Source organism: Scheffersomyces coipomensis (genome assembly GCF_036884675.1).
Source record: "Scheffersomyces coipomensis strain NRRL Y-17651 chromosome Unknown DFJ63scaffold_9, whole genome shotgun sequence".
NCBI lineage: Eukaryota > Fungi > Ascomycota > Pichiomycetes > Serinales > Debaryomycetaceae > Scheffersomyces > Scheffersomyces coipomensis.
This window is the reverse complement of record NW_027042900.1, coordinates 607,259-630,169: the sequence shown is the minus strand read 5'-3', so window position 1 is coordinate 630,169 and position 22,911 is coordinate 607,259. Positions and strand designations below refer to the sequence as shown.

General features: G+C 29.7%; 8 protein-coding genes across 8 annotated transcripts; 4 read left to right on the top strand and 4 right to left on the bottom strand. All coding sequences in view use genetic code 12, as the record gives it.

The window, feature by feature from the left end:
- Positions 1-1,074: 1,074 nt before the first annotated feature.
- Positions 1,075-2,980, top strand: DFJ63DRAFT_344345 (Hyphally-regulated cell wall protein). The gene is made up of 4 exons (XM_064908767.1): positions 1,075-1,495; positions 1,869-2,483; positions 2,525-2,788; positions 2,871-2,980. Exons 1-4 carry the CDS (start codon positions 1,438-1,440, stop codon positions 2,879-2,881), a joined length of 948 nt encoding a protein of 315 aa, XP_064759567.1. The 5' UTR covers positions 1,075-1,437; the 3' UTR covers positions 2,882-2,980.
- A 2,780-nt stretch (positions 2,981-5,760) lies between these two features.
- Positions 5,761-7,590, top strand: DFJ63DRAFT_291409 (MFS transporter; the record flags this gene model as incomplete). The annotated part of the gene is made up of 1 exon (XM_064905396.1): positions 5,761-7,590. One exon carries the CDS (start codon positions 5,761-5,763, stop codon positions 7,588-7,590), a length of 1,830 nt encoding a protein of 609 aa, XP_064759566.1.
- A 166-nt stretch (positions 7,591-7,756) lies between these two features.
- DAC1 (Dac1p) lies at positions 7,757-9,618 on the bottom strand. The gene has a single exon (XM_064904575.1). It carries the CDS (start codon positions 9,178-9,180, stop codon positions 7,918-7,920), a length of 1,263 nt encoding a protein of 420 aa, XP_064759565.1. The 5' UTR covers positions 9,181-9,618; the 3' UTR covers positions 7,757-7,917.
- Positions 9,619-10,056: 438 nt separating this feature from the next.
- Positions 10,057-10,815, top strand: NAG1 (Nag1p; the record flags this gene model as incomplete). The annotated part of the gene is made up of 1 exon (XM_064905356.1): positions 10,057-10,815. The coding sequence occupies one exon, from the start codon at positions 10,057-10,059 to the stop codon at positions 10,813-10,815; it is 759 nt and encodes a 252-aa protein (XP_064759564.1).
- Positions 10,816-11,315: 500 nt separating this feature from the next.
- On the bottom strand, positions 11,316-12,974 carry HXK1 (hexokinase 1; the record flags this gene model as incomplete). The annotated part of the gene is made up of 1 exon (XM_064905365.1): positions 11,316-12,974. One exon carries the CDS (start codon positions 12,972-12,974, stop codon positions 11,316-11,318), a length of 1,659 nt encoding a protein of 552 aa, XP_064759563.1.
- A 2,339-nt stretch (positions 12,975-15,313) lies between these two features.
- On the bottom strand, positions 15,314-17,803 carry NAG6 (dynamin-like GTPase; the record flags this gene model as incomplete). Its single annotated transcript, XM_064906668.1, has 1 exon — positions 15,314-17,803. One exon carries the CDS (start codon positions 17,801-17,803, stop codon positions 15,314-15,316), a length of 2,490 nt encoding a protein of 829 aa, XP_064759562.1.
- Positions 17,804-17,949: 146 nt separating this feature from the next.
- On the bottom strand, positions 17,950-19,431 carry DFJ63DRAFT_264295 (uncharacterized protein). Its single transcript, XM_064904574.1, has one exon. The coding sequence runs from the start codon at positions 19,081-19,083 to the stop codon at positions 18,097-18,099; it is 987 nt and encodes a 328-aa protein (XP_064759561.1). The 5' UTR covers positions 19,084-19,431; the 3' UTR covers positions 17,950-18,096.
- A 71-nt stretch (positions 19,432-19,502) lies between these two features.
- DFJ63DRAFT_324039 (uncharacterized protein) lies at positions 19,503-22,820 on the top strand (the record flags this gene model as incomplete). Its single annotated transcript, XM_064907581.1, has 2 exons — positions 19,503-19,522; positions 20,144-22,820. 2 exons carry the CDS (start codon positions 19,503-19,505, stop codon positions 22,818-22,820), a joined length of 2,697 nt encoding a protein of 898 aa, XP_064759560.1.
- Between the last annotated feature and the right edge of the window lie 91 nt (positions 22,821-22,911).

Here is a 22,911-nt window from a genome sequence, read left to right as displayed (position 1 = left end):
GGTGATATCACGATCAACTGAATACTACTAAATAATTAAATTCGTTAATCAAAATTTTATAAGAATATTTTTCCATATAAATTAATGAAGGATTAATTGGCAATAATATTAGACAGGCTAGATTATATGCGAAGCAAATCCATTAAGGACCCAAATAAACCAAGCAACTTTATGGTATACGTTAAACAATCCAAGCAAAATATATAATCTCCTTGCCCTTCCAATTAAATAAAATATAAAACCCGACTCAAATCCATTACTGACATCTTGTAACGATTTTGAAGAATAAAATATTTATGATTACACTTTTTATCATATCACAGTAGAGTAATAACAATATAGTACACATTTCTTACTGTCATAATGTTGTACTACACACTACTAAGTAGATGGTGTATAATATCAACGGGGAATAATTGTGAAATTAACTTATATATGATATTCGGTACTTTCTAAAAGAGTGAAATAGATCAAATATTTCAAAAAGTGGCAAATAAAGCTATTTATATAAATGTAATTAGATGAAAGTAAGAGGCTTGTAAAATAGTAATAAAGCACATGATTTATGTATTGATAGAAATAAGATAATTATATTCTAGGCTTAACAACGGTATTAGTTTATGTGGGCGTAACAATTTAATTCAATATTAATATTCGTGCATATAATTAATATACTCCTTCCATTAAAGTTCTATATAAAAATTACTAATTAAAAATAAGTGAGCGATTCCTCTAATTTATAGTTCGTCCACTGGAGAGTAAAAGCTTTCGCTTGATGAGTTTATTGTCCCAAAATGCTTTACAGCATTATAGGGTCGTCCCATCAACAAATGCTGTGTATTCTTGTCGTATGATATGTACTAGTGGAGAATTTTTACCGATCAATTAATTAAAGATGCAAAACTTCCATTAATCACCATATTAACACCAATATTACTACGCTAGAGTATAAACAGCAGTTTATAACTCGACATAATCTCTTCAGAGAAACATCATCGCTGAAAACATTATACAAACATCAAAATCCACTATAGTATAATTATGAAATACAAGTATTATTATTTATATTAAGGTGCATATATACATCGTCTAAGATAATACTAAAACTCACTCAAAGTGCACGTCATTATTCTCTTACTCTTTTATTTTGGCTCCATATCTAAAAGGGTCCATAAGTTTCTTTTAAAGTAATCAGTAAGATTGAAGTTTATCTTGAACTTACAGTTTGTATTGGCTAATTTTTTCACGCTTTTACGTTTACGTAACACAGCAACTGTAAGCTTTAAACTTTTCTTTCTTGAAAATCTTTTGAAAGATAAGAAATTGCTGCAATAATTTTTGCAAACTTCAATAATACATTTGAACACTAAGGCGTCAAGGAACCTTTTTAATAGGTTGAATTGCTTAAGTATTTTTATTGAAGACCAAAAATCCATCATGCCATGTCCTTATTCGTTTAGAATTGAAATCAAGAGTTCAAGTTATAAGTGTACAGGTGTTCTTCATATTCATTTCCTCTTTTGGACACCTTGATTAGATAACTCAAGCATATAACCGTTTAAGTGTCGATCCCCCACGAAATTTGAGGAAGAGTAACTTGCACCTTCTATCAAGCGCCAAGGGGTATCTTTCACTCAATTGGTGATATCTACATACCTCAACTTCAAAATCGAATCATTTCTCTCATTCAGAATGGAGCAGACGTGGCCCTAAAGCTATCAAAATACATCGTGAATCCAAGGTATAAAAGGCAGCAAGAATAGAAGTAAAAATTGAAGATAAAACTTTTTGCTATCTTTTTAATACAATAACTAAACTTGAAATGAAAGAATTTAGAATTATTTTGTTAGCTCTTTTACTGGCCTCAGTCGCCTTTGCTGAATTAATTTCACAAAATACTACTACTAATGGTAATATTAATCACTCCTTTTCAGGTATTGATATTGTCAAGGATGCTTTCTGGTCTATTGTTAATAACAAACTTAGTAAAATTATGGGTGATGTTAAAATTGCTGAAGGTGGTGCATTATATATTAGTAGTGCTTCATCAACTCTTGGTTTAAAGGTTGAAATGAACTCTCTTTTCAGTGATATTAGAAATGATGGTGTTATGTCATTGAATTCTGTTAGATCAACTATTAATGCTGATTTCACTTTCATTTCCAAGACTTTCACCAACACAGGTGATTTCTTTATGGCTGCAAGTGGAGCTCAAACTCTTATTCCAGCTAAAATGAATGTTATTTCAAAGAATTTCAATAATACTGGGTTTATGGTTTTCTTACAAAATCAAAGAAACACTGCTAAAGTTAATTTAGGTGATATTCTTGATAAATCATCTTATACTGTTCATAATAGTGGCCAAATTTGTTTCTATAATCAAATTTATGAACAATCTACTGCTATTGCCGGTGATGGATGTATTACTGCTTATGACGATTCCAGTATTTTCCTTGCTAATCCAAGTTTAGAAGTTTCTAAAAGTCAAACCTTTTTTTAGCTAACTCAACTTCTTCAATTCAAGTTACTGCTTATGAAAGTATATTCCATTCAAAAGACATTATTAAAGTTGCAGGCTTTGGTGATGGTAATAAAATTGGTATGACTAAAGCTCTTAGTGGTGGACCAGTTGGTGTTCCATATACTTATAATGAAGAAACCGGTATCTTAGTCCTTTATACAAGATTAGGTTTAACAGCTCAAGAATTTGATATTGGTCTTGGTTATGAGAAAGAGAAATTTGGTATTGTCGATGATAAAGGTAAAGGGTTATGTGGTGTTAAGAAAGGTTGTTCAATATTTTGGTCCTGTACCAAACCGTACAATGCCTGCTGCTTGTAAGCCTTGTCCAACTCTTCCTGCTGCTCCAGGTATATTTTAGGTAAGCCTTCTTAATTCTTTTTTTTTTTATTTTTTTCAATCAATGCATTTGATTATTTTTTATATTTTATAATTCTTTTTTAAGTCTAGTTAGCTTGCTGTTATTGCATTTAATTGAATTGAAAAATTAACCGGACACTATGAAATTTGGACTTTAAAAGAAAAGATTTACTCTGTAATGTAAAGCCACTTTTTATTTCATATGTATTGCCGCTAAAGCGTAGACCAAAACCTTTTCAAAAAATAGGTTAAAAACAAAGGGTCTAAACTATATATTTTGGGATGATGAAATATGCAGAAATTATATTTTTTAATTATTTTTAATTTAACTTATTTTTTTTTTTTTTTTCTCTTGCTTATTTTTTGGACGCATGCTGTAAAAGAAAATGCGCTGCTGCACCACTTCCTATTTTGGCAAAGACTTTATTTTCTAGGCTATAAAGCCAAGAAAACCCCTTTTTCATAACATGGATAAACTCATCTTGCAATAAAAAAGACTCTCGATTAAATTCTTAGTAGCTTAATAAGCTTACAGTATCGTATAATATTGACAGCGGACACTAATTATAGTTTAACCTTAAATGAAAAGTGGTGAGGTTCTCCGCATAAATAATCAGAGTAATTATTAACATGGGTTTAATTTGAACTATTTCTTTGCTATATAAGTAAAAAAAAAAAGTTATGATTCTACTTTTCTAAGCTTGGAATAAAGATTTGCTAATCAAAGCACGAATTCTAGACGTTAATGATCATCTTTGGATAATCAATGTACACAAAATTCAGACCCAATAATGAAATTGATCGACGTGTTTTTTTTTGGTCCTTCATTATCGACGATATTTAATGCTCGCAACAATTTTAAGAAATAAGGTTTTTCAAAGAATAGCGCATTACATTGTTCAATTCAAATTTATCCGAATCTTACATTAAGAAATCATTCGATAATCTACGTAAAGTTTTTGCGTTTTTATGAAGGCTGGCACAAGATGTATGACTAGTTCGATTCGTTTCAGTTCAGTTTTAGTTGAGGTTCAATGTTTAATTTAGTTTAGTTTAGTTGTAATCCATGTAATTAGTAGGACCCATTGTTATATCAGGGTCTAATTTTAATTATTAATCCGAAATTTGGTCCATTTTTCAATCACGTGCCGAGATTTAAAATTAAATTCAATTTTTTCAAATTTTAATCATTTTTGACATTAGTTTTAAAATAAATTCTTGAATAGCAATGAATGTTAAAATTTCAAATCTTTTTTGTTATTGTCTTTGAAAGAGGTATATTAAGACTTATTTTGAATATATCTGTTAAAACAATTCCATTAATGTCATTCATAGAAATGATCCATGTAACATAATTCATGAATTTGTAGATCTCTAAGCGTCAATTCAAAGGATTTGGTAAATCGTATTTTGATCCTATTTATAGAACCTTCCTCTTCCTGTATGTACCGCGATCAAAATAGAGATGATAATATCAAAATTTAATATTACCTACTAAATAAAACCCTAACCATTGGTCTACATTTGATGGGTGGATTAACAGCATGTAAAATGGTTAGTTAGACGTAATGAGTAAGGTTAGATCGGAATAGGGCTATAATTCAATCTCGTATTTTTATCGAAATAGTTTATTTTATATCGGTTAATTGAGACAAATTGTTGTTAGACAAAAGGGAATTTTTTTTTATTAAATTGAATGATAGTTATATGATTATAATGTAAGCATTTAGGGAATGTAATTACTTATTAATTAGAGATAGATTATAAAACTGTAGATCATATAATAATGTAAACAAATAATGAATGAATGAATGAGTGAATAAAGTACTTGCGTCATATAATATAAATAAATAAATAAATAATTGATCGGTCCAATCAATTTCAATTTAGATGAATATATGAACAGTTTATTTGTCCTGCATATAACAGGCACCAGAAATAGAAAACTCACATTTATATACAGGACAGACAAAACTCATTAAACCGATGTTCAAATCAAATCAATTTTTAAAAAAAAATCCCTCAAAATTTAGGAGTCAGCCTTATTTAATGCCGATTTAGACTATAATGATAATTTTAAAGTTGCAAAAAACAAACAAAGCCGATATTTACTTTATCTATATATCTTACTATATCTATTGGGCTTTGAATTTAGCGTAAACTATCAGTTTTGAAGGTTCTATCATGGTTGATTATCATCCATATATGTCTATATATATGGATATATGTATCTCTACTTGTCATGTAAAACACGATGAATCAAACTGTTTCATACCATACCTCTAGTTTAGTTTAGTTTTGGTGACCTCATGGAAAAAGAAATTTGTATGTATGACAAAAAATGAGACAACTTTATTTTAAATCATGACACATACACTATCCAATAATAACAGAAAAAGAAATGAGATAACATCGAAGCAATTACTGTAGATGGCTGTCAATTACTCTCTCTACAGTCTTTACCAGCCATAACCATTGACCTGATCAGTTAAAACCACTTCGATTATATACTCATTCAAACCGAAGTTGTAAATACTCAGTTGTGGAGAGAGAGAACAAATAAATACCGCTGCGATCTTTTTTTTTTTTGTTGCTTAGTTAAGGGACGGTTAGAAAATGCTTATACCGAATTCCTTTTTTTAAAGTTTCTTTTCCCTAATTAAGTATATTGAGCCATAATAATGATAATTCCATAGTAAACTAAAGGGGATATATAAAAGATGTTCAATATCCCTAATTTCCAGTGATTAACCATTCAATTATTCTTTTTCTTTGTCATCATCATCAATCTTAATTGATATTATAATAATAATTATCACATTCATATTCGCATTTATACATTTACATTTACATTAATATATTCATATTTACAATTTTAAAATGGCAGAAACTTCAGATTCAACTACCATGGATAATGATGCCAGTGTTGATTCAGTTCAATCTTATGATGAAGCTGAAGCTGAAAAAGTTTATCAAGAACAAGCTCATCTTTCCCCCACTAGAAGTATAGCAAGAAGTCTTAGAAATTCTCTTCATACTGTTCATTCCAGTATTGAAGATAAACATGAATTAGAACGTTTAGTAACGAATAATAGAGGGGTGGAAAGAATTATAAGTGAATTACAAGAAGGTACTGGTAAATTAGGTCCATTAGAAGAACCTTATGATTTAAAAAGAATTGAAACTCATGCTGATCCAAATTCAGATTTTAATGAAGATGATGAATGGAAATATCCTATTGATCAAGACACTGGATTAAGATTAGTGGAATTTATTCCGGGTGATAAAAAAAATCCTAAAAATCTTTCTAAAGCTATTAAATGGGTTTATACTGGGTTATTAGGGTCTATTTGTTTTGTGGTGGCCTTAGGTTCTGCCATTGTTACCGGTGATTTAACCCATCCTGCTGAATATTTTGGTGTTAGTGAAGAAGTTATTATCTTAGCATCAGTTACTATGTTCGTTATCGGTTTTGGGGTGGGTCCATTAGTTTTCGCTCCCGTTTCTGAAGAAGTGGGTAGAAAACCAGTTTATGCTGTTACTTTATTCATGGCAGTTATATTTATTATTCCATGTGCTTTAGCAAAAAACATTGCTACTTTAATCGTTTGTCGTTTAATCGATGGTATTTTATTCTCAGCTCCAATGACTCTTATTGGTGGTTCATTAGCTGATATTTGGGAAGGTAAAGATCGTGGAGTAGCTATGGCTATCTTTTCAGCTGCTCCTTTCCTTGGTCCAGTTTGTGGTCCAGTTTTCGGAGGTCTTTTGGGTCAATATACTTCTACTTGGAGATGGATTTATTGGTGTTTCTTAATCGTGGCCGGTATATTTTATACTGTTTTCATTACGGTGGTTCCAGAAACTCAAGCTGGTATCTTGTTAAAGAAAAGAGCTCAAAAATTAAGAAAAATTACTGGTGATTCTCGTTATAGATCATTAAATGAATTAAAAATTAGATCTTTTAGTGAAGTTGCTAAAACCTCATTATTAAGACCATTTGTTTTATTACAAGAATTAATTGTCTTTTTAGTCACTTTATACATGGCTGTGGTTTACGGATTATTATATATGTTTTTCTTTGCTTATCCAGTTGTCTTTATGGAAGGTAAAGGATTTTCAGCCACTATTACTGGTCTTATGTTTTTACCTATTGGTCTTGGGGTTGTGATTGCTACTTGTGCTGCACCATTATTTAATGCTGATTATAATAGAAGAGCTCAAGTTTATAGAGATAGAGGGGAATTACCACCGGCTGAATTAAGATTAATTCCAATGATGGTTAGTTGTTGGTTTGTTCCAGCTGGTTTATTTTCCTTTGCATGGTCTTCATATCCTCATGTTTCATGGGCTGGTCCAGCCTTTTCTGGTATTGCTGTTGGATTTGGATTCTGTTGTCTTTATAATCCTGCTAATAATTATATTGTTGATTCTTATCAACATTATGCTGCCAGTGCTTTAGCTGCTAAAACTTTTGTGAGATCAATTTGGGGGGCTTGTGTTCCATTATTTACAATTCAAATGTATCATAGATTAGGATATCAATGGGCCTCAACTTTAATGGCATTTATTTCATTAGCATGTTGTGCCATTCCATTTTTATTCTTTATCTATGGTGCAAGAATTAGAACTCATTCCAAATATGCTTATGCTCCTGATGTTGATACTAAGACTGATATCGAAACTCAAAAGGAATCCAGCAGTGAGTAGATTTGAACGAAAGGAGTTTAGATTGCATTTCGTTTTTTATTTATTAGATATATATATATTCGTTCATTTTATATATATTCATGACTTTATTTATATCCCCCATCAGCGTCATTAACATATTATACAAACTTAATTAATAATACAAATACATTAATAAAAAAAAAAAAAATTTAAAGTTGTAGTAATGATAATTATCACGAATTATATTTGTTATGTAACAAGTTTACGTATGTATGTAAGGTATAGATGTATAGTATATATATAATGCAACAGGGGATTTAATTTGATTTCTATTTTTTAATAATAAATAATAATTATAAAACAAACTTATAAGGAAGCTAATAATTTTTCATTATTAACGATTGTTTGAGTAACCACATCGGAAGATTCGATTTCATTACCTAATTTATAAACTTTTTGAACATAACCATCTTTATCAAGAACAACAAGATCAGCATCACAACCGGCATTTAAGAACCCTCTTTCATTTTCCAATCCAATTGAAATAGATGGATTATTAGTAACGGTTTTAACAGCTTCTGCTAAGGTAATATTTGACCATTGGACTAAATTTCTAATACATTGAGGTAAAGTAGTAGCAGCCCCTGCTAAAGTATCAGTACCTTGTAAATAAAGACGATCATTATCTTTAATGATGGTTTGTTGATCCCATTTATAAGTACCATTTGGTAAACCAATTAAATGCATAGCATCAGTGACAAGAATACATTTTTCAGGATTTGATTTATAAGCTAAATTAGCCATGGATGGAGCGACATGAACACCATCACAAATAATACCATAATAAGGAGCTTCAATGGATAATTCATGAGGAGGATTGATTAAACCAATGACACCAACATCTCTATGATGAGGTTGAGGCATAGCATTATATAAATGAGTAATCATTGAAGCACCATTTTGAACGGCTTTAACTCCAGTTTGATAATCAGACATAGTATGACCAATAGAAAAGATTATCCCCTTTTCAATTAAATGAGGAATAGTTTCTAATACACCTGGGATTTCAGGAGCAGCAGTTATAATACAAACATTTTCAATAATATTTTCTTCACCACCATAAACTTCGAATAAATCTGAAGTTTGAGCATCAACAAAGGTTTCAGTTGGATGACACCCTTTCTTTTTTAAACTTATAAATGGACCTTCTAAATGAGCTCCTAAAGAATCAGATTGATTTGATAATCTTGATTTTTTATAGAATGGTAATACTTTTTTATAAACAGCAGGGAAATTTGAAGTAACGGTGGGACAAACACCAGTTACACCTGTAGTTAAATATTTTTGCATAGCATCATTATAAAATGATTTAAACATACGAATATCATTTTCATTTGAGTTTTCATTTAAATTAGAATAATTTAAACCGTAGATACCATTATTTTGAATATCAAGAAATCCTGGTGCAAGATAATTACCTTGTAAATCGATAGTATTAGTGATTAATTTTTTATTATGAGGAGGATGAGCGATTTTTTTAGTTTGATTATTGATATAAAGATCCGTTGATTTATAGACTTTACCGTTATCGATAAGATTACAATTGGTGAATTTAGTATAAGTTGACATTATAAGTAGTTGATAGATGCAAATATATAAATAATAAATAATTGATGACACAAAAAATGACAGTGATAGTAATTGATAGTGATAGTGGATTAACTATATGATGATGAGATGATGAGATGATGAGAATAGATATGGAAGATCAATAGAGAAGAAAAGATGAATGATATATATATAAATTATAAATTATAAATTATATAAATTATAAATTACAGTTTGAACATCACCTTCTTCTTCTTCTTCTTCTCATATATACTCTTTGATCAATTCATAGTTAGTTAGTTACCCGATGGGATGTTTAACATTTAATTTTACCGTTACAGTTACATTAAAATTATTCCCATAGTTAAGAGCAAGTAGAGAGAGAGAAGGTGGGCACGGTCAGTCCAGTAACAATTACTGTGTGGTCAGTCACTAAATTAAATTAACTAAGGGAGAGTGAGACATATAAAAAAATGTAACCATTTCGCATTTCTGGTAACCCAAATTCAATGTTACATTTGTCGATCAATGTTACATTTTCTACTGAATGAGATTCCCCAGATATACAATAACGAGATGATGATATGATAATGGTTGGGATGTTGTTATGCTGTATACATTTAAATTTCTTAGTATATACCTAACCCCAACCCAACCCAACCCAACCACCAGATTAAATTTAAAATTAGACTAAAACTATTCAGTAGTATATTTATTACTTGAAAAATTTCTGTAACCATTCATTCAATTTGAAGTCATCACACCATAATTTATATATATATATATATATATATATATAACTCATATATTCTACCCTTTAATATCAATTACAACTATTAATTATCCATATCAATTCATATTATTCATAAACCATACACATACACATACACACCCACAATGAGACAAGTCACATTTTCATCTTCAGACGACGCTTCTAATTACTTAGCAGAATATATCATCAAGAAAATTAATGATTTCCAACCAACTCCAACTAAACCTTTCATCTTAGGTTTACCAACTGGTTCATCTCCAGAAGGTATCTATGCTAGATTAATCACCGCTAATAAACAAGGTAGAATCACTTTTAAAAATGTAATCACTTTTAATATGGATGAATATCTTGGTTTACCTCCAACTGATTTACAATCTTATCATTATTTCATGTTTAATAAATTCTTTAATCATATTGATATCCCTCGTCAAAATATAAATATCTTAAATGGTTTAACCACCAATGTCGATCAAGAATGTGCTAATTATGAAGCTAAAATTAAAAAATACGGTAGAATTAATTTATTCTTAGGTGGTTTAGGTCCAGAAGGTCATTTAGCTTTTAATGAAAAAGGGTCAACTCGTCAATCTAAAACTAGAAAAGTATCATTAGTTGATTCAACCATTAAAGCTAATTCAAGATTCTTTGATAATGATTGTGAAAAAGTTCCAAAATTCGCTTTAAGTGTTGGTATCTCTACAATTATTGATAATTCAGATGAAATTTGTTTAATTGTTTTAGGTGAAAATAAAAATTTCGCTTTAAATAAGACTATTAATGGTAAATCTTCAGATGAAAATTATCCTTCTTCTTATTTACAAGATCATCATAATGTTTTAATCGTTTGTGATAATGCTGCTGCTGGTTTAAAAAGTAAATTATAAGTTATAATTCACCCTTTCTTCTTACTTCTTTCATTTTTCAATTTTGCATTTATATCATACCTCCCCTCCCTCCCTTCACCCCTTTGTTTATAGAAATCATAAAAATATATGTCATTTAGTATCATAAATTGTTATGAACCGTAATAGTTTAAATTTTGATCGGTATTATACTTTTTGGTTAAGGATCGGTCTCCATCGGTTAAATTCGGTCCAACTATTTTTCGCAACTTTAGCCATCACTAACCTTATACTTATACTCTACTATAGTAACTAATACCACTTCAACTACAATTTCAAGATTATAGATAAATGTCGTTTATATAATAAATCTATACTATATACTATATACTTTTGGAAATTCATTACTTTTTACTGTACTATTTAAAATGGGGTTGGGTAATTTTTTTGGTTATTTTTTGATATTTTTAAAGGGTTTTTTAAAATCGTAAAACATTACACAAGATTTATTTATTCATACAATCATTCACTCACAGATATATCTATGAGTAATAGGCAGCACCAATGGCAGGACCAATGACTGAACTATTTTCAATCAATTTGAAATCAACTTTTAATCCAAATTGTTTGATTTCAGTATTATCATTAATAAATTGTTTAATTAAATGTCTATAATGATTAAAATGATGTAATACGGAACCCACATATCCAATATTAATAACTTTTTGATCTAATAATGATTGGAATTCTTCAGGATTATGTAATTGGATTAATTTTATAAATGCAATAACCAGAATACTAATAATAAATGCTCCTCTGGTTAAAATGGTTTCAATAATAGTTTTTAAATTAAGAATATCATTGGTGGTGATTAAATCAATATCCCATTGATAAATCTCATGTAATTTTAATTTAATGTCTTGTAAATCTTCAGTTTCATTAATAAAACAAATCAATTTCCCCGTAATACCATCATAACTAGCATGTAAAATATGAGCTAAATCTTGACATGATAATCTAGTAAAGATTTCTTTAGCATTAATTAAATCACATAATACTAATCTAGTTAATTCAGGTAAATATCTTCCACTAGTAGTTAATTCTAATGGTTGGAAAATAGTTTTGGAGATTGGATCAACTGTCATAAAAGTTTTAAAATGTAAATCAATTACTTGATTAAATCTTGAATCAATTAATCCATCATATTTATTAGTGAATTGTTTAATAATAGATTGACCAAATAATGATAATTCAGTATTAAATAATACTTTATCTTGAGTACCTAATTTTTTATCATCATGCATTAAATCAGAATCTTTTTTATTTAATGAACAACACATATTAGTACCTGTTCCTAATACAAGAGCTAATTTCATAAATTTATCCATGAATGAACCAGCAGCATAGACAGCCAATGAATCATTTAAAATGATTTTAACATCTATTAATAAATTGAATTCTGATTTTAAAACCGATTCTAAAATGGTTTTTAAATCTTTATTATAAATTTCATCAGAAATAGTATATCCTTTCGAAACATGAACAATCTTACCATTATTATAATTGGTAGTTTTTAATGGGAATGACCAACTAATACCAGTTTTAATAATATGACAATTAGAAAATTCTTCATCATCTTTAATGATTTCAGCGATTTTAGATGCAATGAATTTAAAGAAATTATTATCAATAGTTTTAAAATTATTTTCAATAATCCATGATTTTTCATTCAAAATATGAATACGTTTAGATCTATCAGCTTCATCATGATCAGTTGGTTTATCGATTTTAATAATAGCAATTCTTAAAGTTGAACCCCCTAAATCAATCACTAAAAATTGACCAAATTCATTTCCCGATGGATTAATATTATAATTTGGTAACATGGTGATTTTAGAATTTTCTTGTAAAGCTTCATTAAAATCATGTAATAATAAATCAGATTGTTGATTTAAATGGTCATCATTGATTTCACCAAGGAATTCATTAACGATACTTGGTAATAAGGAAGGAGTAGTAGTACCAGTACTAATTGGAGAAATATCATTAATTTTATTTATGGTAGTATTTGGAGATGAAGAAGTTGAAGAAGATTCAGAAGATAATCTACTATCTAAAGCAGTTTCTAAATCATCATCGGAAGTAGTTGAACTATTGGTGACGGTATTGGTAAGGGTATCAGTATTACCTTTAATGGACATTGGGCCAGTCATACCTGGAGATGAAGGAATTGGTTGTAACATGATGATAAAATATAAGTTATGCAAAGAATCTAATGAAATGAAGAATAAAATGAAAGTGAGTTGAAGTTGGTATAATAAATAAGGATGAGTCGTTAAAATGCAATCAACAGATGAGGTATAAGATTATATATATATGGGAAGGAAGTATATATATATATATAAATATGATGAAAGTAAATTGGATAATTTAAATAAATAAATGTAAAGTCAAGATTTAAAAAATGAACAGGATTTAAGATATCATATATACAGTTTTTTCTGGTATAAAGAAACAAAATCGGTTAACTAGTTGTGGTAGTTGAAGTAGGAGGAATATAATATAATATAATTAAAATATTAGAATAAGATTTTTTAACGGTACATGTAAATAATTTTAGTGAAATGGGCCGTTAATGGTGAAAAAAAGATCAGTAATGGGATGAAATGGGAAACGTCGTTAGCGGGCGAACAGATAGATAGACAGTAGTAGGTGGTAGTAAATATTAATTATTGTGGGACACAGTGGAGTAACTTGGAGTTGAAGTTGAAGTTGCAGTTGCAGTTGCAGTAAGGCTAATCAACTGAGGTAAAATGAATACAAAAAAAACAATTAGAATGTAAATAAAGTGGGTTGTACTGGGGGAATAATAGTGGGATAATTAATTAATCTCTTAATAGTCTAATGGGGTTGTAAGTTGTATAAATTTAAAGTTGTATTTTGATATTGTCATATTAATTTACTATATGGATTTAGTTTGATTTCAAGTTTATATCAGTTTTTTTTGATAGTTACTTAAACAAATGGTTACAGAAAAAAAATTGTAATGTAACAGTTTATTGTGTGCAGGATAGAAATTAGATATATAGAGACTAACGGTCTCTATATATATATGAACTTATACGTTAGAGTATATATATATATATATACATATGATCTTTAGCGTGATATTATGATCTTACCATTGATCAGTTGTTAATAGTACTACTATATACTCTATCAATTGACTAGTTATAACTTATAACTTATATGATATATTGGTTTACTTCTATATTATATAATTCGATATGGCATACCATAACGACCTGCATATAAACCACCATTAAAAAAATTGCAACCATTTTAAAATGTGACATAAATTGAAGGTTACATTATCCACTGTATACAGGAACAAAGGCATTTTTTTCACAATCAAAAAAAAAAATGGATCAACTTCTAATCCCAATCAATCAAAGTTTAACATCCAAACCAAACCCAAAGCTAACCACAATTATACAAAAGATCTATATATACATTATAAGATCTACTCTGTTATAAGGGTGGCCCAGCATTTGTTTATTCATTTATTTCGTTTGTTGGTAATTATTTTTATTTCGTTTTGTGTGGATGCCACTCCATACTTCTAACTTTATACTCTGTTTCTATTTCTGTACTACCTATTTTTTTTATCGTCTAATTTGTATTTATGATGTTACGGGTATTGTTATTAGTATTAGTTGATTATACCCCATACTTAACCTTTTTTTTGATCTTATTATTTTCGGACTATTTATTCCCTTATCCTTACCTTTGTATCACCCCCCAGTAATTATAGAATAATGTTACATTTTTATCGATTTTCATTTACTATCTTTTTAAGTGAATATAATTTTATACCAAATGCCACCATTATTTTATGACGTTTCACTAATAACAACCTATTATCTCCATGGGGTGGTTACTTCTAGTATTCTATAATCGAATAATTCGTCCCTCTTCCATTCCCTTCCATTCCTAGATACAAATACTCAAATAAATATCACTATGATCGACGTTAATATCCATATCAACTATCAATATTCCTCTCCATACCTTACCCCATGTATCATGTCATGTAGAACTACTGTAAGGTATACTAAAACTCAATTTCTAACCCTCCCTCCTTCCCCCTATCCCCATGCTCCAATTGTCCCCTAGAAAAGCTTAATTCCTATACAGTTTCGCTTATGTCCTAAATTTTCTCTCATCACTCAAATGATATTTCTACACCGTGGTTTCATTACCCCTGTCTTAATCTACTTGTGTTGCCCACATCTCAGTACCCCCTACCCCCTGTTGATTCATTTACTCACAATATAAACTTTTTCTCGTCTAAGTTAGGGGTCTGACCTATCCATGTTAAGCTTAATTTGGTTATGTTGCAAAAATTTAAATTTTTCTTTTATGGTAATATATCGTGAGACTTAAAAATATTTACCTACACATTTATGATTAAGATTACAATTATTAATTAAATTTGTGTATTAGCTAATTTACTGGTTATTAAAACTATCTACCATACCTATGTACTTGATTTTAAATCTTGTAATTCAATCGTTTCACCTTGATCATCATCATCATCATTATCATTTTTATTTTCAAATTCCAATTTATTCTTACTAATTCTTTCTAATCTTCTTCCGGAAGGTTGATAATCATCAATTAAAACTTCTCTTAATTTCTCTTTGGTGACATTTATAACTTCATCAATTAATCTTTGTACCACAATTAATGCCGGTCTTAATAAATTTAATTGATATAATATATATACCCCAGCCACAATGATAATTAATAACGAAAATAATAATGGATTTCGAAGTATAGCCATGAATTCATTCCATCCCAATGCAACGATGATTAAATAAATGTAGTATGGGATTTGAGTAATATGTTGCACAATGGATCTCTTGGTTTCAATGAATTTAGCATCGATTTCTTTCTTGAATTTAGTTAAAATTTCCGATTTTTCTTGTTCAGTGATATTTTCAGCAAAACATTTATCTTCATCATCGTCTTCTTCATCATCATCATCTTGTTCAACTTGTTCTTTTCCAAGATACTTGATTCTTAATGTTTTATTGAAAATATCAAATTCAGGTAAGATTTCACTACCATCTTTCAAAGTAGCAAGGGATAAAATAGGTAAGATATCCAAGGAAAAACTCTTTGATTTATCAAATTGAACTTCTAATTCATGAGCATCAATGTATAATTTGGGTAATCCATTTTCATCATATCTAAATTTATCATCAAATCTATCCTTTAATAATGTCAAAAGATTGGTTTTACTGATTAATTTATGATTAATTTCATAAAATTTAACCCATGATTTAAATTTAAATTTCGCAATCGAATCTTTATTAATTTGGTCAGTAGTACCTAATCCAAAATCAATCTTACCTTCACTTGAGGTATAATTAGTGAATAATTCTTCATTGATTTGATTGAATTTCAGTAACACATTATCCCAAAGGTCAGCCTTTGGATCATTCAATTCAAATTGTAAATACTTATTCAATCCATTATTTAATTTCTTAAGTGATTTATTTAAAATATTTTGCAATTCAAGAACTTGTTGTTTTTGAATAAGATTATTGATTTGAGTATTAAATTCTTCCACATGATGATCATAAGAAAGATCGTCATTCAAAGAAATATGTTTGATTTGTTGATTAAAATCTTGACTGATTCCCTTTTGTAAAGTTAAAGTTTGATTATAAAACGTTTTCGATCCGGAATATTCAATCATGGTGGATTTAAATTTATTAATATTAGTTTCCAACAATAATTTAACTTGGGTATCAAAGATTTCTTTAAATTTCCCATTCAATTTATCCTTTAAAGTTAATTCCTTTTGTTCAAATACACTTTTATTATATTTTGATGCTAATGATTTATAATTTTCCAAAATATCATCTCTTAAATCAATCAATAAAAGACCAAAATTTTCATAATCTCCATTAATCAAATTTGGTAATTCATTAAATTTGACTAAAAATTCATCAAATATAGTGGAAATAATTTCATCACATTTAAATTTAGCCACTAAAATTTGTTGTGTAGGTAAATCCAAATCTTTATTATTATTAATTTGATTCCAACAATTCTCAGCATATAAAGTCCAACCATCAATAGGGATATTATGATGATAATTAGGTTTGAATAACCCTTTGAATTCATTTCCTAATTCATAAATATCTTCCATGAATTCTTTAGGTTGTAAAACTTTATGACGTAACGCATGGAAATCAATATCAAAAAAATCATTAAATTTCAAATGACTTAATTCAGTTGGGATATTCAATGTATCCCAAATTTGATTTAAATCTTGAACGATAATATCAGCTAAATTTTCCTTGGGAGTAGTACCAATATGATCTCTTATAACAATTAATAATAAAACTTTATGATCATTTGTCTTTTCTAATTTTGATTTTCCAAATAATGATATATTAACTTCAAATACCGTTTTTAATAATCCCAAGTTAGCTCCTTGATATAAACCAATTTGAGTTTCCCAAATATTAAGAATCAAAATTTCTGAAGTTGCCATAGCGAATAGAGCAGCTTTCCTTTCAAAATCTTGATCTTCACCTCTTTCTCTACCATCAGTACCTTCAACATCCATAACAAGAATAGAATCACCTTCATCAACTTGTTGTTGTTTAGTACTTGATTTTGAATTGGAGATAATAGGTGAACTAGCTAACCAGATCCCCTTGGTAGTTTGTTGACGTCTTGATTCTTCCATGACATCGAAATTGGTATTAAATAACCGATTTAATAAAGTTGATTTCCCAGTCGATTGAGATCCAAACACAGAAATGATATGATAATCATTGCCAACAGTCTTAGTAGTTTTCTTTATGTAGGACAAGATTTCTTGATTGAATTGTTTATTTTCATCAATGATTTGAATAGCATCTTGAATTTGATCAACTGGTACGAATGATGAAGATGAAGACGTAGTCGAAAGAATTTCTTCTGGGAGTGATAGTTCGTCTCTATCCATGACTTCAACAGTTTGATATTTAGTTACGCGTAGGATCAGTTACTGTAATTGACTTGACCTGACTTGATTTGATGTGATTTGATTAAATCCAATCCAATTCAAGATGGTTGTCAATTTGCCCTTTGAGCTGCTTAAAATGAAAACTTGTCACGATTTAAATTTTTATTTTGTGTGGAGCTCGGTGAGCCCCAAACGACCTCTCAAAAATGGCGGCACGTGAAAATTACTATAACCAAAAATTATGCAACAATGGGATCAATGAATGTTTATTAGTATATATAGACGAGAGGAGATTATAACTTTTCAGTTAATTCAGGAATGATTTCATTAACATCACCAACTAATCCAATATCAGCTACATTGAAAATAGGTGATTCTGGATCTTTATTAATAGCAACTATAGTTTTTGAATCTTTCATACCTGCCAAATGTTGAATAGCACCAGAAATACCAACGGCAATATATAAATCTGGAGCAATGATTTTACCAGTTTGACCGATTTGTAAAGAATTATCACAGAATCCATTATCAACAGCAGCTCTTGATGCTCCAACAGCCGCATTTAATTTAATTGCTAATGGTTCAAGTAATTGATCAAATGTTTCTTTATTCTTTAAACCACGACCTCCAGCTACAACTTTTGAAGCTGAACCTAATTCAGGTCTTTCTGAACTTAAAATTGATTCTGAAACAAATTCAGTTCTATTATTTGAAGATATATTACCAGAAAATTCTTCAATTGGATTAGTGGCATCTGAGATTTCAATTGGAGCAAATGCACTTGATCTTACTGAGGTTAAAATTAATTTATCATTGGATTTAACGGTTGATAATGCATTACCAGCATAAATTGGTCTTACAAACGTATGTTCTGATTCTACTTTAACAATATCTGATATAGGTTGAACATCTAATAAAGCTCCAACTCTTGGTAATAATGATTTCCCAACTGCTGATGCAGCAGTTACAAAATGAGTAAAGTTATTATTAGTTAAGATATCTTTCACCAAAGGGGATAATTCTTCAGGTAAATAATGATTATATTGATCACCTTTAGCCACGATAACTTTTGTTATACCATTAATTTTAGATACATCATTAGCAATGATTTCCCCTTCAGGACCAGCAACCAATGCACTAACAGGTTTACCTAATTGTAAAGCAGCAGTTATAGATGATAAAGATGCGGGTGAAACTTTTGATTTTGAAGATTCAACAAACACAAGAGTATTCAATCTTGTGCTTGAAGTAGAGAAAAGTCTCTTACCAATGGATAACATGGTTGAATGAGTATATAGTTAGTTAAACTTGTTATAATGGTAAAGGTGTTTAGTTGTAAGCTTTAACTGAAAAAAAAAAATCTGAAAAAAATTGGAACCAGAAGTCACATGACTTCACCGATAGCGGAATTTTATTTGTATAATAATTATTGCAAAACATAATCGTTGTTGGTTATTATAATTATTATTGCAAAATAGTGTATATTCAAGTAGAATTAGTTTAATTGTGAATGTAAAGTTGTAATAAATAGTTCAGTTTCACTTTAAATGGTGTTTGAAGTCATTTTTGCAAGATAATTACTTTTTTGGAGCAACAATTATAATAACTTTTAAGAAAATCAATTTCACTTGATAATATTGTTTGATTCATTTTTGTGGATAGCGTTTAATCGTTTACTTTTTGTATAATCAAGGGTTGTATGAGTTTGATGTATAAGACGTTAGTGTTATTAATTGTTCGTAATTGTGGCTCTTATTTAGCGTAGTGGTTTAGACTAATAGAGAGAAGTAAACAAAACTAGCAATAATAATTAAAGTAGATATGTGGTCATAACAAGACATAAGAGTTGATCATAAAATAGTACTACATTTGATATGATAGTTACAGTATATAAGCCCTGTATTATGAATATAAATTATATGATTGGTTAAATTGTAGTAAGTAAAATATACGAGACGTTAAAAATAGAAATAAAATTTTACTGAGAAGAGTGACATAATTAGCGGGAGAGAGATGGCGATTAAATTTAGTTGGGGAAAGAGCTCAAACTTCACTTCACGTGGAGTATCACTAAAAAATAGAAATAGAAAATTTTATAACTTTATTTTTATATCAAAATCTGTCAACCGTAAATTTCATAGACTTATACCTGTTTCATAGTTTGCTAGTTAACTACATTACTTAAGAAGAAGAAGAGAGGATATCTCCACCATTCATCATGTCCAAACCTCAACCTTCTTCATCTGTATCAACCAATAATTCAACAAATACTTTAAGACCAGTGAGATCCGCCGCAAGAACTGCCACCCCAGATGAAGGTAGTTTTAGGCGAGTTACAAGTCCATCCCCTAGCATTAGACATATATCAAGTCGAAGAGTCAATACTGTAACCAGTGATAGACAAGCTCTTATAGATCGAAATAATCTTGAACTTGATTATCAATCCATAACAGCAGCATCTCGTATGCCAATCAATGATAATATCAGCATTCATAATATAAGTAATAGTAATACCCTCCATCATCCTCCAATTCCAAATCAAAAAAGTCCAAGTCCAACTCATTTAAGTCCTCCTACAAATTCTTCTGCTCATAAAGATAATACCGATGTAGAGTCAATCATATATCAATTTGGTTTACCAACTCAAATGATTCATACTCATTCAAATCTTCAAACGGTATACCCTCCATTAGCAGAAGAAGAAAGTGTTCATGATTATGTTCCAGGTTCAGCTCAAAATCTTGAAGGCTTACAATGGAGTGAAATGCTTCCTTATTATTTACCATTCTTATCTTGGGTCAAACATTATACTCCTGCTTTTTTTATCGGGGATTTAATCGGAGGTTTAACCTTGGTGTTCTTTCAATTACCTTTATCCCTTTCATATGCTACCTCCTTAGCTCATGTCCCTGTTTTATCAGGTTTATTATCCTTAGGGATATCACCCTTAATATATTTAATCTTTGGAAGTGTGCCTCAAATGGTGGTAGGTCCAGAAGGTCCTATTTCATTAATTGTGGGTCAAGCTGTTGAACCATTATTACATCATTCCAATAAAAAAGAATTAGACCCTATGGAGTATGTGGTGGCCATAACTTTCGTCAGTGGGGCCAGTTTATTAGGATTCGGATTAGGTAGATTTGGATTCTTAGATAATGTTTTAAGTGCATCTTTATTAAAGGGGTTTATAAGTGGTGTTGGGTTAGTTATGGTGATTAATTCATTAGTCGTGGTTATGGGATTAGAAGAATTATTAAAGAAAATATCCGATGATCCTTCAGCAATGGATATTCATTCACCATTCGATAAAGTCCGATTCCTTTTCGGACATTATAATCAATTACATGAATTAAGTTTTACCATCAGTATGACGGGATTTGTCATTATAATGGCCATCAGAATATTTAAAAAATATGCCGCTAAAAATAGTAAGAAAAATTCATTTTATGATAAAGCAGTATTCATTCCCGAAATTTTAATCGTAGTGGGGATTTCAACTTGGTTATGTTCAATATATCGTTGGGATCAAGAAGGTATAAAAATCATCGGTACAGTTCATAAAGGTGGGGCATTACAATTATATAATCCATTCACAGCAAAAATGTGGCCTTTAATTAAAAGCCTTAGTACTTCAGGATTCCTTTGTGCCATGTTAGGATTTTTTGAATCAACTACCGCTTCAAAATCATTAGGTTCAACCTATGATTTACCTATCTCATCAAATCGTGAATTAGTAGCATTAGGATCCATCAATATAGTCGGATCATTCGTTGGTGCTTTACCTGCTTTCGGAGGTTATGGCAGAAGTAAAATTAATGCTATTTTCGCCAAGACTACATTACTGGGAGGTATTATGGGGATTTGTACATTATTCACCATTGGATTTTTACTTGATTTCTTATATTTCGTACCGGAATGTATGTTAAGTGTTATAACTGCTGTCATTGGTATTTCCTTAATGGAAGAAGCTCCTTTTGAAGTTTATTTCCATTGGAAAGCTCGTGGTTACAATGAATTAATCACATTTGGTGTTACTGTTCTTACCACTTTATTCTTTTCTATGGAAGGTGGTATTGCAGTGGGATTGATTTATCTGTTAATTCGAGTTATAAGACATTCTGCCCAATCTAGAATTCAAATTTTAGGAAGATACCCTGGTTCAAATACTTTCCTTGATGCAGATATACCGGATGCAGCATTAATTCATTTAAATGCTAATTCAAATCAAGGTGGTGTTGGTAGTGATTTCACTAATGATATGGCTGAAAAATTAAAACTTCAAAAATATAATTATTTTGGCGATGAAAACTTTACTCATTTAAATACTCATGTACTTGAAGAAATTGAAGGATGTTTAATTATCAGAATTCCAGAACCTTTAACCTTCACTAATAGCAGTGATTTAAGATCTCGTCTTAAAAGAGTTGAAATGTATGGATCTACCAAAGCTCATCCTGCTATGAAACCTCGTAGAAATGCATCTATGACAAATTATATTATCTTTGATTTAAAAGGTATGACAGAAATTGATTCATCCGCCGCCCAAATCTTAAAGGATTTAATCTTAGGTTATAGAGGTAGGAAAATTCATTCATTCTTTGTGAGAGTTAATAAAAATGCCAAATTAAGAAAGAGATTATTAAATACTGGAATTGTTGATCTTTTAATTGCTGATCTTGATGCATTGAATTATTTTGATTCTCAAAAGAGACAAGCTTATAGTCGAATGAAACGTAGAAGAAGTTTAACTGAATCCCCCGAGATCAATTTCGAAGGTGAAGGTGCCGATGATGATGACGAAGAAGCTATCCCTATTGATATTGATGAATCCTCTGAGATTTATGATTTGATTGAAACTAAAGAAGAACCATATTTTGATCATATAAGTGATGCCTTAAAAGTGATTGATTTTTATGAAGTTAATCTGCTGCATAATAGTGCTAGAACAGGTGATTATTTAGAAGTAGATCAGACTGTCAAGACAAGATCGAGTCTCCCTCCTGATACCCTTGTGTGATCCATATAGAAAAGAAGAACAGTTACGATTACTACTCCCTCCATATAGACATATACATAAATATTTATAAATATACAAAATGCATTCTAGA